The following is a 14,067-nucleotide window of genomic DNA, read 5'->3' on the forward strand; positions in this document are numbered from 1 at the left end:
TGTGGTATTCCTGCCTTGTTACCATGAGTAGTTATGGGTGGCATTTTTCCATAGGCAGCCCCTAGACGAGGCCTGTGATCTCTTTGATGCCTAATTTTGTGCCTCCTGTCCCCTCTTACTCATTTGGGAAAGAGTCTCTTGGCTTGAAGTATAGTGGGTGACTCAAGGAAGAAGGCAGTCAGGGGGTGGAGGAGGGTGAAGGTAAGAGAATGCACCTGGCATTTCCTGGTATTTCATTTTTTTCACCTCTAGGTCCTGTTTTTTAGCCAGAGGCAATTCACTTTGGGCTCCACCCCTAACTTTGCCAGTTTAGGATTTTTTTAATTCCTTAACCCAGGCTGATTTCCTAACCTTTTTCAACCTCCTCTGTGCAGCTTTCAAAGGGCAGGAGCCTAATGTCTGATAAGTGGCTTGAAACAGGAAATGGGGTAATGGACAGGGCCCTTCCGGTTTAAATGAGCAAGAACCCAATTCCCATCTGCCCAACGAAACGGAAGACCCAGGGAGGGGTTGGTCCATTGGACTGCTTAGCTTAATGGAAACCCATCCAAACCAGCAACATGGCCGTGAAGCTGGGGGGTTTTATTTTGCTCTTCTCATCAGCATGGGAGAGTGTATGGGACTCCCTCCTGTATGTGAGTGGGCTGTAAGTGTATTGCCTTGCGGGAGGGGAGTGTGTTGGCTGGGGTGTTGAGCCCCGCTCAACACATGGCCCGCCTTCCCAGGAAAGCTATTTTCAGAACTCATTCACCAGCATTGTTTGTGATCTGAAATGACTCCCACAGTGTTTGAAGCTAGATAGAAAAGCCCTTTGATCTGCCTAAAAAAATATTAAGGAGCCCAAAGAGAGATTTTTTTTTCCTCCTCATACTGATTAAACCACCAGAGAAACTTAGCTGCATATATTTATCCGGAAGGTATTTGTATTTTTTCCTCCCTCCTATGTTATCTGTGGCTCTCTCGCTCTATTCCCCAAAGCAGTAGATTCCACGCTGATTACCCTCTCTTGAGCGGTATTTTAATACACAGGTTTGCTGGAACAGTTTTTTAATTTTTCCTCTATGGGAGAGGAATAGGGTGCTTGATATGCTCAAAGAATAATCAAGCCTAAGACAGTCCTAACCAGAAGATGCTCTTTGTGAGCTCTGGGTCTGCAGCAGACAAACTCTGGCAATAAAATTTTTGCAGAGCCTGGGGTGAGGGTGTGGCACCTATTGACAAATTACTGGCAAGGGGAGGTCCTTGAATTGCTTTCCGTAAGTATACCATTTTTAGGTGGTGGCACATTTTTCCTCCTTTATTTCCTTTAACCAACTAGCTGGACAGTTTGTGAGTACCTTTCCAAGTAATTGCCGCTACCACCAAACGATTAGAAGACAAAATCCTTCGTTCTTAATCCACAAATTACAGATCAAGATTCAGAGTAAGCTCTTTGAACAAATTGTTGTTCAAAAAACCTTTGTTGGCCTTTAGAGGTACGGTGAAATGCTAGAGATTTGCTGTTAAAATGAACAAAATGTTATAAAGTCTTTTTTATTACTTCATCTTCCCTATGCCCTCCTCCCCACTTAAAAAATAAATATCCTGAATGCCCAGAACTCCAGATGGGAAACAAGGCCAAGCCATCTGAAGAATTAAAACTTTTCTGAATCTTTGTCTTTCTAAGTGCTGAGCCTTTTCTGCATCCGGGGTTTATACATTTATCAACCGCTTTTAAAAATTAAATCCTTTCTGTTTGTAAAGCAGCCACCTCCTTTCAATTGTTGAAATCGTGCCCAGATCTGAGGTTTCTTGAAATCCTTTTTTAGTGGAATCTAAGGGTGACCTAACTCTGTAGTTCACAGCGGAGCTGGTTGTGCAAGAGAAACAATCAGGAATTTGCAGCCCTCTCCAGGATTCAGAGAGTAACCATCACAGAGCCTGGGAAAGGCACAGTTTCTGTGGGGAGAATAAATTGGGTTCCAGGCTGTTGGCACCTGCTCTGGTGAGAGTGTGCATGTGCGGGCTTGCACACGTGTAGGCCAGGAGTGTATAGTGTGCATTGGGTGTGTGTGTGGGGGGGGGCTGTGTGTCTGGGAAGGGCAGGGGCTCCAGTCAGAGAGGTGGCAGGGTGGAAGTTGCTGTGTCAGCTCGATGGATCTGCTTTTGCTTTCCCTTTGTGTCCTCACAAGCTGTCTCTGGGAGGGATTTCCCCCGGCTTTGAGGAGATGCTGATTTTGGACACTGGCCTCTGCCCTGCGTGTCTGTCAGGTCTTCTTTTCTGCAGAGCACCTGGGGCCCAGGTTGTCTTAGGAAGGAGAAGGATGAAGGGATGGAAGGGGCAGGGAGGCAGGTCAGGGCGTCCATGGGATCATGTGATTGTGTTATCTACAGGCGGCTTGTTGTTCCTGGTTAATGTGTCAGTGGGGAGAGATTCCTGCTGCTGTGCAGTGGAAGGACCTGGGGAGTGTGCCACTCACCCAGCTGCCACCTTTATTATTACTATTACTCTGATTATTTTTTAATCTTGAGTGTAGTTTTGCTTCCTCTGACATTCCCCCAGCTTGCTCCCACTCCCCTCATTCCTCAGTCCCCTTCTCTCAGGGGGAAATTCACAGGAGTGTTAATACTGTCCTACTTTTTCATGGTGGGCGGATGCCGGAGTCCAGATGGAGTTCGTTGGCTGGAGGGCTTTCTCTCCTTTTGAGACTGCCCAAACCTTGCTTTGTGTTTGCAAACCTGCCAGGGACGGACTGCGTTGGTTTTCCCAACATCACGGTGCACTGAAATCTGCTCCCTTTTCCAGCCTGGGGAACCCAAGGGGCAGCTGCTTTTTCTCCACTTATCTTTAGGCAGAGCCCAGAGTCGTGGCCGGGGCCACTGCCATCCTGAGCTTATCCTACTCTGGAGACCTCCTCCCAGAGACCTTGTGTTCTCTCCTTTCCCGAGGCCCCTGGGAGGCCATGTTCTGTCCAGGGCATGGAGGGGCCTTTCAGGAGGGAGGCCAGTGGCCGGTGTGTTTGAGAGAGACATCTGGGTTGCTGATGGGACCCAGGGGAGCTGTGGGAAGGAGGCCCAGTTCACAACTGGGCATTCAGTCTTTAAAAAGAGAACACCTCCCGGGCCTTGGGTTTCCAAATCATGGCACTGAGGATGAAGGTTAATATGGTCATTTACCCCTTAAAATTTGAAAGCTGGATTGAAGAACATGAAATTTAAGCCCCTCTTTTCTGCTCAAGATATACAAAAGCCCCAGCAAATCCCAGGACATCATGCTTTAACTCTAGGGATATATATAAATTATAATAGCTCTTACTAGAAGTGGAAGGAAAGCACATAGTCCATTTTACTTCTGAGGAAACTGAAGATCCACATCATGAAAAATGCAGAAAGACTCCCCCCCAAATAAGTTTATAAACAGCTCCCAGGTTTTTGATTGAATGAGTGCTTTGAGCTCTTCGACATAACGGTTATGTATGGTAGCAACTTTCCAGTTGTAATCATAAAAACCGTGTAAATTCTTCTGTCTACAAAAACTTTTCCCTCTTCAATATTCAACAATTATTTATAGTGACAGATGTGTGAAATTGGAAGAATGTGGGTACACCAGACGCATTGATGGGGATGAGAGACAACCTTCGGCTTGAGCAGGTTTGAGGGCTCTGGCGAACATCTGGGTTATTGGATATCTGTGAGCAAGTGTTTGGAATGGTTTTGTAGCTGTAAAAATCCCTCATAGTGAGGATCTCTTGTAGAGAGAGATAAATGAACAGTAATGACAACTGGAGTATGTGTGGGAGGGATGTGCTTTAGCATCTGGAATGCCTGTTAAAAGTTAATTGCTCCTGGTGATTCGTCCCAGTTTCACCACAAATTTTATGCAATTTAGTGCAAAGATTAAGTGGATATCCCATAAGTAAAATCACTAACAGGGTCAACCATTCTCATTGGGAGGTAGATATGAGGCTCTTTGTAATTCCTATGGAGCTCAAAACGAAGAAGAGTCCAGTATTTTTGTAATTCATTTGTGACCTCGGGAACAAAATAGGTTCATGCAGATGAAGTAACTTGAGCAAGGTTACACAGCTAGTAAGCAGTAGGAAAGGTCTCCAAACTCTGTTGGGATCCGGATCCTGTGCTCTTAGCCATCTGTCTTCCCTGGATTGAGAAATATCAACTGTAGGACAGGCATCCACAGGATGTGGAAGTATATGAGGGTAGCTGGGTATGGGCTGGGGGGTGAACAAGTTATTTTGTTTTCAGTGTATACCGACATATTCTTCCTGGTCGTGGTGATGGTAGAAGTGATCCATCTGCATACTCTGATTGTTTCCCTTAAAGGCTGATAGTCCAGTATTAGGTACGAAAATGGAAGAGTCACACTAAACCACGTACCAAGTTCTCTTTCTAGAACTTTTTATAAGCGATAGACTGGGAATCTGAACATCAGTGGAAATCATTGCATTATAGTAGTGGAAAGAGCCAGAAAATGGGACTTAGGCTGTACCATAGAACTGCCACTAACTCACTCTGTAATATTTGGCAGATCACTTCCTCTCTCTGTACCTCAGTTTCCACCTCTGTCCAATGACAGAGTTGGACTAAAGGATTTCCTTAAGGCCTTTCCAGTCCTTACATTCTGTGATTCAGTTAAGTCAAAAATAGTATGGTAGTGTTGCCTGTAATCCCCTCCAAACCTTGGGATTATTGCTGCTAAAAGGCATCATTCAATTATTACCTGTAATCAACAATAATTATTTGGTGTCTCTAACGTAATAAGTATCTATATATCCTCAAGTAATTTTTTGTGACTATGTGAATTATCCAGGAGAATTGCAGATAACACGATGAAGGGTTCTTTTGATGACGGTTTGCCGTTTCCTTCTGCGCAAGTGGAACGAACTTTCTAACTGTGACTCTTTCTGTGTGCTGGGCCACATATAGAATGCCAGCAAAGGGTTAGTTTAAAATCCTGAGGTGACAATTACCTAGTTGAAGACAAATTTGAAATGCTTCCCCTTGAATAACTAGTGTACAAGGATGCATCACTTAGATTTTCACAAAGTAACCTTTGAGATCATCTGGTTCCATCCTGCGTGGGATCACCCTTCTGTTGGTCAGGTGTTCACAGGACCCTGTAAGTCTAACCCTTCCTGCTCCTCATTTCTCAGCTACCTGGGGGCCCTGGGAGCCTCCTCGTCTCCCTTTCTTGTGCCCCCCTCCCCAGTGCCTTTATTTTTATTTTATTTATTTAATTAATTTATTTATTTTGTGGTATGCGGGCCTCTCACTGCCCACTGCGGAGCACAAGCTCTGGACGCGCAGGCTCAGTGGCCATGGCTCACGGGCCCAGCCGCTCCGCGGCCTGCGGGATCCTCCCGGACCGGGGCACGAACCCGCGTCCCCTGCATCGGCAGGCGGATTCTCAACCACTGTGCCACCAGGGAAGCCCCTCCCCCAGTGCCTTTAGAGGGAGCTTAACCTGAGCACACCCTCCATGTTTTCCAGGCCAACGCAGGACATCTCATTGCCGTTGTCAGCCCGGAACTCTCAGCCTCACAGCCCTACTTCTTCCCTCACGTCTGGGGGTTCCTTACCCTTGCTGCAATCTCCACCGTCCACTAGATTGTCTCCTGCCCAACACCCCTTGGTTCCAAACCAAGGAGACCACTCAGCTCACCTGCCTAGGCCACAGCAGCATTTCCTTGCTAACCAGGCTCACCAGGGGGATCATTACCGTCTCCCCCAGCCTGGCCTGAGTCAGCCGCAGCCGCAGCCACACCATCACCACCATCACCAGCAGCAGCAGCCAGGAGAAGCCTATTCAGCTATGCCTCGGGCTCAGCAGTCGTCTGCTTCGTATCAGCCAATGCCAGCCGACCCTTTTGCCATTGTTTCCAGAGCCCAGCAGATGGTTGAGATTCTCTCAGATGAGAACCGGAACTTGCGGCAGGAGTTGGAAGGATGCTACGAGAAGGTGGCGAGACTGCAGAAGGTGAGGCCCCCGTATGGGGATATTTGAGTCTTTTTGAAATCTTATTGGTTTTTTTTGTTTTTGTTTCTTTTGCGGTACGTGGGCCTCTCACTGCTGTGGCCTCTCCCGTTGCGGAGCACAGGCTCCGGACGCGCAGGCTCAGCGGCCATGGCTCACGGGCCCAGCGGCTCCGCGGCACGTGGGATCTTCCCGGACCGGGGCACGAACCCGCGTCCCCCGCATCGGCAGGCGGACTCTCAACCACTGCGCCACCAGGGAAGTCCCATCTTATTGGTTTAATATCGATGTAAAAGTCTCCACTTGTGGGTCCCTGCATGACTTATGGGCGCGTCTTCAGGATTCTTATATTTCAAGGTTATAGATGGAGCAAACTTTGGAAAAGCCTTCTGCCTGTCTTTCTAGCAGAAGTAACATCTCGCAGACACTGTAGCCCTCAAGAAAGCTTAATTGAGTGTTTGAGAATTACAAAAGGCAGAGAAACTGCTTCAGAAGGTCAAGAACACTGGAGAGGTCTGTGTAGGTGAAGGACCTGCCAGCATAAAGACTTTTCCTTTTGATTATATTTTCCCAAATACTGATTTTGAATGTTAAATATAAACCCACAGTTCCCAGAAGAATCTCACCACTGAAGTTAGATCCTGCCCTGCCTTGTTCTGGAAAGGGCTTAGAGTACTTTTCCGAGTGGCAGTTCTCACAGTAACCCTTTTTCAACACCCTTTCCTTTTCCCTCTTCTTGCTTTGGTCCTTCCCTGCAGATCAAATTCAACATCTACTCTCTTTCTCTGGCGTGTGTGGCGGGGCAGGAGAGGCTTAGCACCACAGCTGGGTGACAGGTGACAGCCCTAGGCTGAGGAAGTAGCAAAAGGAGTGTATGTCCCAAGTTCACGTTCTTTCCTGGGCCCCTCCTGAGTCTACTGCAGCTGGGACTTTAGCTCTTGAGTGCCCTAAGCTAGGAACCTTACCTCTTGGCTTCCAGTGGCTGTTGGTGAATGGGGTTATGCCTTTGGCAGCCTCTTTACAGCTTTTGTCATTGTGGAGCTCCTGTGGTTTGATCTCCCAACAATGCAGACTGTTCAGGGAGGTGAGGGTGAAGGTGGAGGAGGGAAGGAATGTTGCCTGGTATTGTTCAGCAACTCTGTCCTTAGGAGACACCCAGGAGTGGAAATTTCAGGGGCCTGAATGAAGCTGGCAATATGTAAACACCAGATCTGGGTCCTAATGAAGAGGAGGGCTTACTATCAGCTAAGTATTTTTATGTAGCAAAAAATGCTTACCACCTACCCAATGTTCCCAAGTCTGGATGGGGGTTGTTGGGTAAGAAATGTTTCTTCCCAGCTTGCCCACAATTTAACATTCTCTCCCTCCTCTCATACCTGCCCCCCCATCACATTTGTACAATAAATTAATCATACTCACACACTAGAAGCAGACTGGCCCATTGACTGATTAGGTTTAACAGTTGACACCGCTCCCTAAACTCTCTATTCATGGTGGCCCTGGCCCCATCTTTGATGCAGTAAACAAAGGATGGACCCAGATCTTCTGCAGCCTCTCTTTGCCAGAGGATGGTGAATGTTTTTTTGAGGGGGAGGGTGGGTGGCAGGGAAGTGGAGCAGAATAGGACTTGGGTTGTGGTTTTGTTCCCCAGTATGGGGAAAGATGCCTCAACCAAGCGTAATCGGGACAGCTTGAGTGTTGGGAGAAGTGAACGCTGTCCCAGTGCTGCAGTGCATTAGAGGCACAGGTGGGGAGAAGAGGACAAGGAAAGTGGGGAGAATAAGGTAGATATCAGCTGGTGCTAGAACAAAGAAGAAGGCCCAAGGCTCATGAGGGGAATAAATAGACAGAATAAGTCTGGAAACCCACCACCATCCTTCCTCTCCACTGCCCACAGACCAAACCAATGGATACGCCCTTCTGTGACTTCTTTTCCTGGAAGGTCCTGTTGACAGATGTACAACTTGCCCTTTTGGAGGGAACAGTATCTACAAAGAGGGTAGGGAAAGGATCAATACAACATCTTGAAAGAGTCCTCTGAACAGCTTGAGTAAAGGGTCAGCCTTCCACGAGGATGAGGAGAAAAGGGAACCCTTGTACACTATTGGTGGGAATGTAAATTGGTGTAGTGACAGTAGAAAACAGCATGGAAGTTTCTCAAAAAACTAAAACTAGAACTACCATATGACCCAGCAACTTTGCTCCTGGGTATATATCCGAAAGAAACAAAAACACGAATTCAAAAAGATACATGCATCCCAATGTTCATAGCAAGATTGTTTACAATGGCCAAGATATGAAGGCCAGCTAACTGTCCATCAACAGATGAATGGATAAAGAAGATGTGGTATGTATACCCCCCCACACACACAATGGAATACTACTCAGCCATAAAAAAGAATGAAACTTTGCCATTTGCAGCAACATGGATGGACTTGGAGGGTATTATGCTTAGTGAAATCAGTCAGAGAAAGACAAATACTGTACATTATCACGTATATGTGAAATCTAAAAAACAAAACCAACTAGTGAATATAACAAAAAAGATGCAGGCTCAAAGATACAGAAAACAAACTGGGGTTAAGAGTGGGGAGAGGGGAAGGGGGAGCGGAGAGATAGAGGTAGGGGATTAGGAGGTACAAACTATTGTGTATAAAATAAGCTACAGGGTTTCCCTGGTGGTGCAGTGGTTAAGAATCTGCCTGCCACCGCAGGAGACATGGGTTCGAGCCCTGGTCCAGGAAGATCCCACATGCTGCGGAGCAGCTAATCCCGCGAGCCACAGCTACTGAGCCTGTGCTCTAGAGCCTGTGAGCCACAACTACTGAAGCCCACGTGCCTAGAGCCCATGCTCTGCAACAAGAGAAGCCACTGCAGTGAGAAGCCCACGCACCACAAAGAAGAGTAGCCCTTGCTCACCACAACTAGAGAAGGCCGCACATAGCAACGAAGACCCAAAGCAGCCAAAAATAAATAAAATAAATAAATTTTTTTTTTAAAAGCTACAAGGATATATTGTACACCACAGGGAATATAGCCAATATTTTATAGTAACTATAAATGGAGTATAACCTTTAAAAATTGGGAATCACTATATTGTACACCTGTAACATATAATATTATACATCAAATATACTTCAATAAAAAACCATAAACAAACAAACAAAAAATGAGGACTGCCTTCCAGGTGTGGCATTCTGTGGGGCATTGGAAAGCCTTGTACCCTAAAGGCTGCCCAGAGCAGACCAATACCAAGCCTGCTCTTTCAAATGGAAATGTGTATTTTCTCTACTGAGCACTTGAATTTCATGCAAAAGCTTTATCAGGCTCAGGCCTTGCAGATCTTGTCTCTAAATGCCATTCACCAGTTTTCACCTTCTGTGCTGCTATCTTGGTGCCATCTGCAAGGAGAAAAACACTCTCAAGTCTGCTCTTTTCTGTGGTGTAATCCTCATTTGTTTGCAGGCAGTGCTGCCTCAGGCATCATTTTGGAGCTGGGACGGGTGGAATCTAAGTTGTTTGGTAACCCCACCTTTTTCTGAGTCTCCCACGGGGGGCCTGATATTTCTCCCCATAAAGTACCCTGAGCTTTGTTAAGGAGGATAGTGGAAAGCTGAGAAGGAATGCAGAATGGTTGCAGGAGTCAAATTTTATTTGAAAATTGCTTAATAGGCCATGAGGTTTACTTGTCTTATACAAATCATATGCAAATATCTCTGTGGTTGTGATATGTGCAATGAAACTCTACTGGTTCCAGAAAGACTCTGGAGTCTTTCTTATTTTCTTCCTGACTTGGGCTGATTCAGGGCAGGACCCTTTCTCTTTGAGGATTTTGTGTGTGTGTGTGTGTGTGTGTGTGTGTGTGTGTGTGTGTGTGTGTGTGTGTGTGTGTGTGTGTGTGTGTGTGTGTTCCCTTTTACAAGATTTGCTGGGGTGTCATAAAACACAACTCTGATCATGAGTTTCTGTTAACAACTCTGATCGTGAGTTTCTGTTAAAAAATCTGTTCTGGTTTCCCACTGACTACGGGATAAAGTCCAAATGCCTAGCATTAAAGCCCTTTTATGATCTTACTCCAATCTGTCTTTGCAGCCAGATCTCACCAGCTTCCCCCTGTGTACCCCACAGTGTCCAGCCAAACGAGACTACTGGTCATTCTGGGAATGCATTCGCTCACTCAGAATAGAATACCCTTCCCCTCACCTCTGCTCATTGAAATCTGACCCAGCTTTCAGGATCCTACTCTAAATGCCACCTCCTCCCTGAAATTCTTCTTCTCTCACTTCACCCCCAAGCAGGAATAACCTCTTCCTCCCCTACACTTTATAACTTTACTCCTTTTCTTAATAATGTATCTTTCCCTATATTATTTTACTTGATTAGACTGAAAGCTTCTTGAGGGCAGTTATAATGTCCTCATTCATATTTACACACCCTACAGTGCTTTAAGGGTTCTTGTAATACTTGGCCCCTGGTAAATGTTTGTTAAATTGAACTGAACTAACTACATGAGTCTGAGGCTTAGGGTTTTTAGGGTTCACCTCTGCCACTGACTTGCTCTAGAAAAGGCTGTTGAAGTCTTCTCTCTGCTAAAATGGGGAGTGGTACCCTTGTGTAGGCCAATATCATCCCGGATTGAAATAAACATATGAAAGCCCTTTGAAAGCTCTGCAATGACTATATACATTATTATTAATATTTTCAAAATTAAGAAATTCTTATTCGGAAAGGAAAATCATTTATAACTATACTTATTAAATTTATCCTCTCCTACCACCTTCTCTGAAGGCAGAAACATGTATTTGTTTTTAACCTGAGGAAATCTCGTGACCTGGTGAGTTAATTACTGAGCTCAAAGTTGAACTTAGAAATTCTTCCAGGAAACTTTTCTCATCTGACTGTGTTATGCTTGCCTTCTGGCAATCTGTAAAGCCCTGGGAGAAGCTGTCATTAAGGATTTACATATATGTTTTCAGATCGTCTTCCCCATCAACTTCCTGTCATCATCACTACCTTTCATTTTTGTTGTTGTTCAGGTGGAGACAGAAATCCAGCGTGTCTCAGAGGCATATGAGAACCTTGTGAAGTCATCCTCTAAAAGAGAGGCCCTGGAGAAAGCCATGAGAAACAAGCTTGAGGGCGAGATTCGGAGGATGCATGACTTCAACAGGGATCTGAGAGGTGAGGGAATCACATCTGAAGCATCAGTCAAGATGACGAAGGGAACAATAAGGTCCTACTGTAAACAACAAGGTCCTACTCTATAGCATAGAGAAGTATATTCCATACCCTGTGATAAACCATAATGGAAAAGAATATAAAAAGAATGTATATATATATAAATACGTATAACTGAATACTTTTCTGTGCAGCAGAAATTAACACAACATTGTAAATCAACTATACTTCAATTTTTAAAAAAGAATGGTGAAAGGAAGGGCTAAGCTAAGGAGCACATGGTGAGGCTTCTAGGTCTTGTCCAGCCCACTAGGATAGTCAGCAAATTGCAGAACATAGACCAGGCTAGGTTTTTGTGACTACAGTAGTGTCTGGTCCTAAGCTTTCTTAATCAAAGTGGGATGAACTGATGTGTGAATCAGACAGTATCCCTCCCGGGTCTCCTGGACCCACTTGGCCTGTCCCCATAGTCTGTGTTACCTCTCTTCCTTTTCCAGGTTTAAAGATTTTATAATAACTTTGATGATTTTTTTTCCTGGTGAATGAAAGCTATCATATATTCAGGGATGGATTCCTTGGTTGGAATTTAGAAATCTGCACTAAGGTTTTGTCAGTGAGGAGTGAAAGTATTAAAGTACTCACCTCCTCCTTCCCCGTCATGGTCTAGTATTGTTTTGGGATCCACATTTGCAGACCTATATCTGTGTCACCCCTTCTTGTGTAACAAGAAGAGACAGGCTTGTTTTGCCCAAGATCACTGTTTGGAGGGCAAATAGCATATGCTTAGAAGTTTGTCCATAGGGCCCTGTTGATTGTCTCCAAATTCCACAGAGCGTCTAGAGACGGCCAACAAGCAGCTTGCAGAGAAGGAATATGAGGGGTCAGAAGACACCAGAAAAACCATCTCTCAGCTCTTTGCAAAAAGTAAGTCTGAAAGCTTCAGCAGCAGGTTTTAATATGTGGGTGGGAGTGAGGTGTATGAAAAGGTTACACAGTTCTATTTAGCCTTCTAGAACAGCCAGGGCAGAGTGAAATGTCATCTAAGGATTCTTTTTCCTGTTCAAGCATGAAGTTGGGAGACTGTGTTCTTTTCCTTCCGGCCAAGAAGGCTGCTTGCCGCAACATCTAGTCACATCAACATAAATCCTTCTGTATTGAAACAGAGAAGCCCCTTGGAATCCCTGCTTTTTGTCATGCTAGCTGAAAAGGACCTTGATAAACTTGGGGTCCCTTAATATTGAAGGGATTTATCATTGAAGGCTCCATGTGTTGGCTCCGGAAGAGATGGGATTAACATGCAGGATCGATGATTAGTGCTTAGAATACCCAACTTGTACCTGGGGCTCCCTTAAACACCCTGTATTATATCATATCATTCCATGTTGGGGGATTGCAAGGGTAGCTGGACGGAGACCACTGCTAAGGCCTCAACTACTGACTCTGGTGTGGAGTTGGAGGGTGTGGGGGAGGGCAGAGCTATGTCTTCCTCCTAATAGTGTTTCCTTTGTCTGGAAATACTCCTAGGACCCTGACAATGAATTAATCCTCTTCTTTATAGAGTCCCTAATGGACTCCACCCAGCTAGACAATGCCTCATTCTTTCCAACTGCCACAGTAAAACCAGCAATAAAAACTACACAGTGGATTGAGTCCATAGGGAGAGTGAATTTCGGGGGAAACAGATGATCTACCCTGACTCCTGCAGATGCCCATAGTTGGTGTCCCCTACCCCTAGCCTCCACCAGTGTGGTTCCCAGCTGGAGGAGTGCTTGATGGGAACTTGTCAGTCCCCATCTTTGCTGGGCCTCCACATGACCCTTTCAAGTCATTCCATGCGGCTTCCAGTCAGCTTTTACAAGTTGTTTGATCTTCACTTAACAATATCTCCCTCCCTTCCTGGGTTGCTCTCTTGTGCTTTGGCTTTAGAACTAGAGCTTTTTTTTTTCTTCCTCATTTCCCTGAGCCTCCTGTTCCTCTGTCAGTATGTCTTAGAGAAAGGAATGTAGTTTTTCTGGTGTCATCAGTGCTTAGTGTAAATTGTTGTGAAGTGGCTTTTGCAGTGTCACAGTTACCTTGGAAGCTACTTCACTGGTGCAGAGGGTGGCAGCCTCCCAGTATAAAACAAAACAGAAAATGTATGGATGCTTGGCCCTGGATCTGCTACTTCACACTTCTCCCTGCATGGAGATGGTATTTCAGGTGTCCTAGGAGTTCTGCTGCTGGTTTATAAAATGTGGTAATTTAGTAGGTCAAATTGTATTCACAGCAGGGTGAAAGACTGTCACATGGTTCTAGAAGGGAAAAGTGGACTCTACCTAGTAGGCAGGGAAGAGGACATGACTTTAATTTCTTCTGCCTTTGGGCGTCAAACTCTACCTAGTAGGCAGGGAAGAGGACATGACTTTAATTTCTTCTGCCTTTGGGCGTCAAACTCTACCTAGTAGGCAGGGAAGAGGACATGACTTTAATTTCTTTTGCCTTTGGGCATCAACAGGGCGCCACATGGTTGGAAGTATGTCAGGAACCAAGAAAGCCCTCTTGAAAAGGCCCCCTGGAGAGGCCAGACCAACGCAATCCTAGGAGAAGGCAGTGTGGTACAGTACAAAAAGCTTAGAACAACCTGGCCTTAAGTGTAGGCTCCACTGCTTGCTCTCCAATTGTGGGACCTGGTGCAAGTTACTCAAGCCCTCAGAGGCTCTGTTTTCTTATATGCACGATGGAGAAGAGAATAATAGAACACCTGCCGTGTATGGTTGTTCTGAGGATTAAGTTAGTACAATACTCGGTATGCAATAAGTATTCAACAAATGTTTATTTCTTCCCAAGGTACATCTGAATAGATATATAAAGTCAGAGTGGGAAGGAAGGTGAGGCTGTCCTATTGAAGTCTTTCCTACAAACTTATGTATCAGTGTCTT

General features: G+C 45.4%; 1 protein-coding gene across 6 annotated transcripts in view; it reads left to right on the forward strand.

Annotated features, from left to right (window-relative positions):
• AMOT (angiomotin) overlaps positions 1-14,067 on the forward strand; it is a 63,760-nt gene that overhangs the window by 19,098 nt on the left and 30,595 nt on the right. For all 6 annotated transcript variants that reach the window (XM_067023047.1, XM_067023046.1, XM_059050332.2 and 3 more), the window contains 3 exons: positions 5,488-5,974; positions 11,008-11,152; positions 11,981-12,073. In XM_067023047.1, the coding sequence (XP_066879148.1) occupies positions 5,488-5,974; positions 11,008-11,152; positions 11,981-12,073 (725 nt within the window). The remainder of the gene's footprint in view (positions 1-5,487; positions 5,975-11,007; positions 11,153-11,980; positions 12,074-14,067) is intronic.

Source organism: Kogia breviceps, chromosome X, assembly GCF_026419965.1.
Source record: "Kogia breviceps isolate mKogBre1 chromosome X, mKogBre1 haplotype 1, whole genome shotgun sequence".
NCBI classification, from domain to species: domain Eukaryota; kingdom Metazoa; phylum Chordata; class Mammalia; order Artiodactyla; family Physeteridae; genus Kogia; species Kogia breviceps.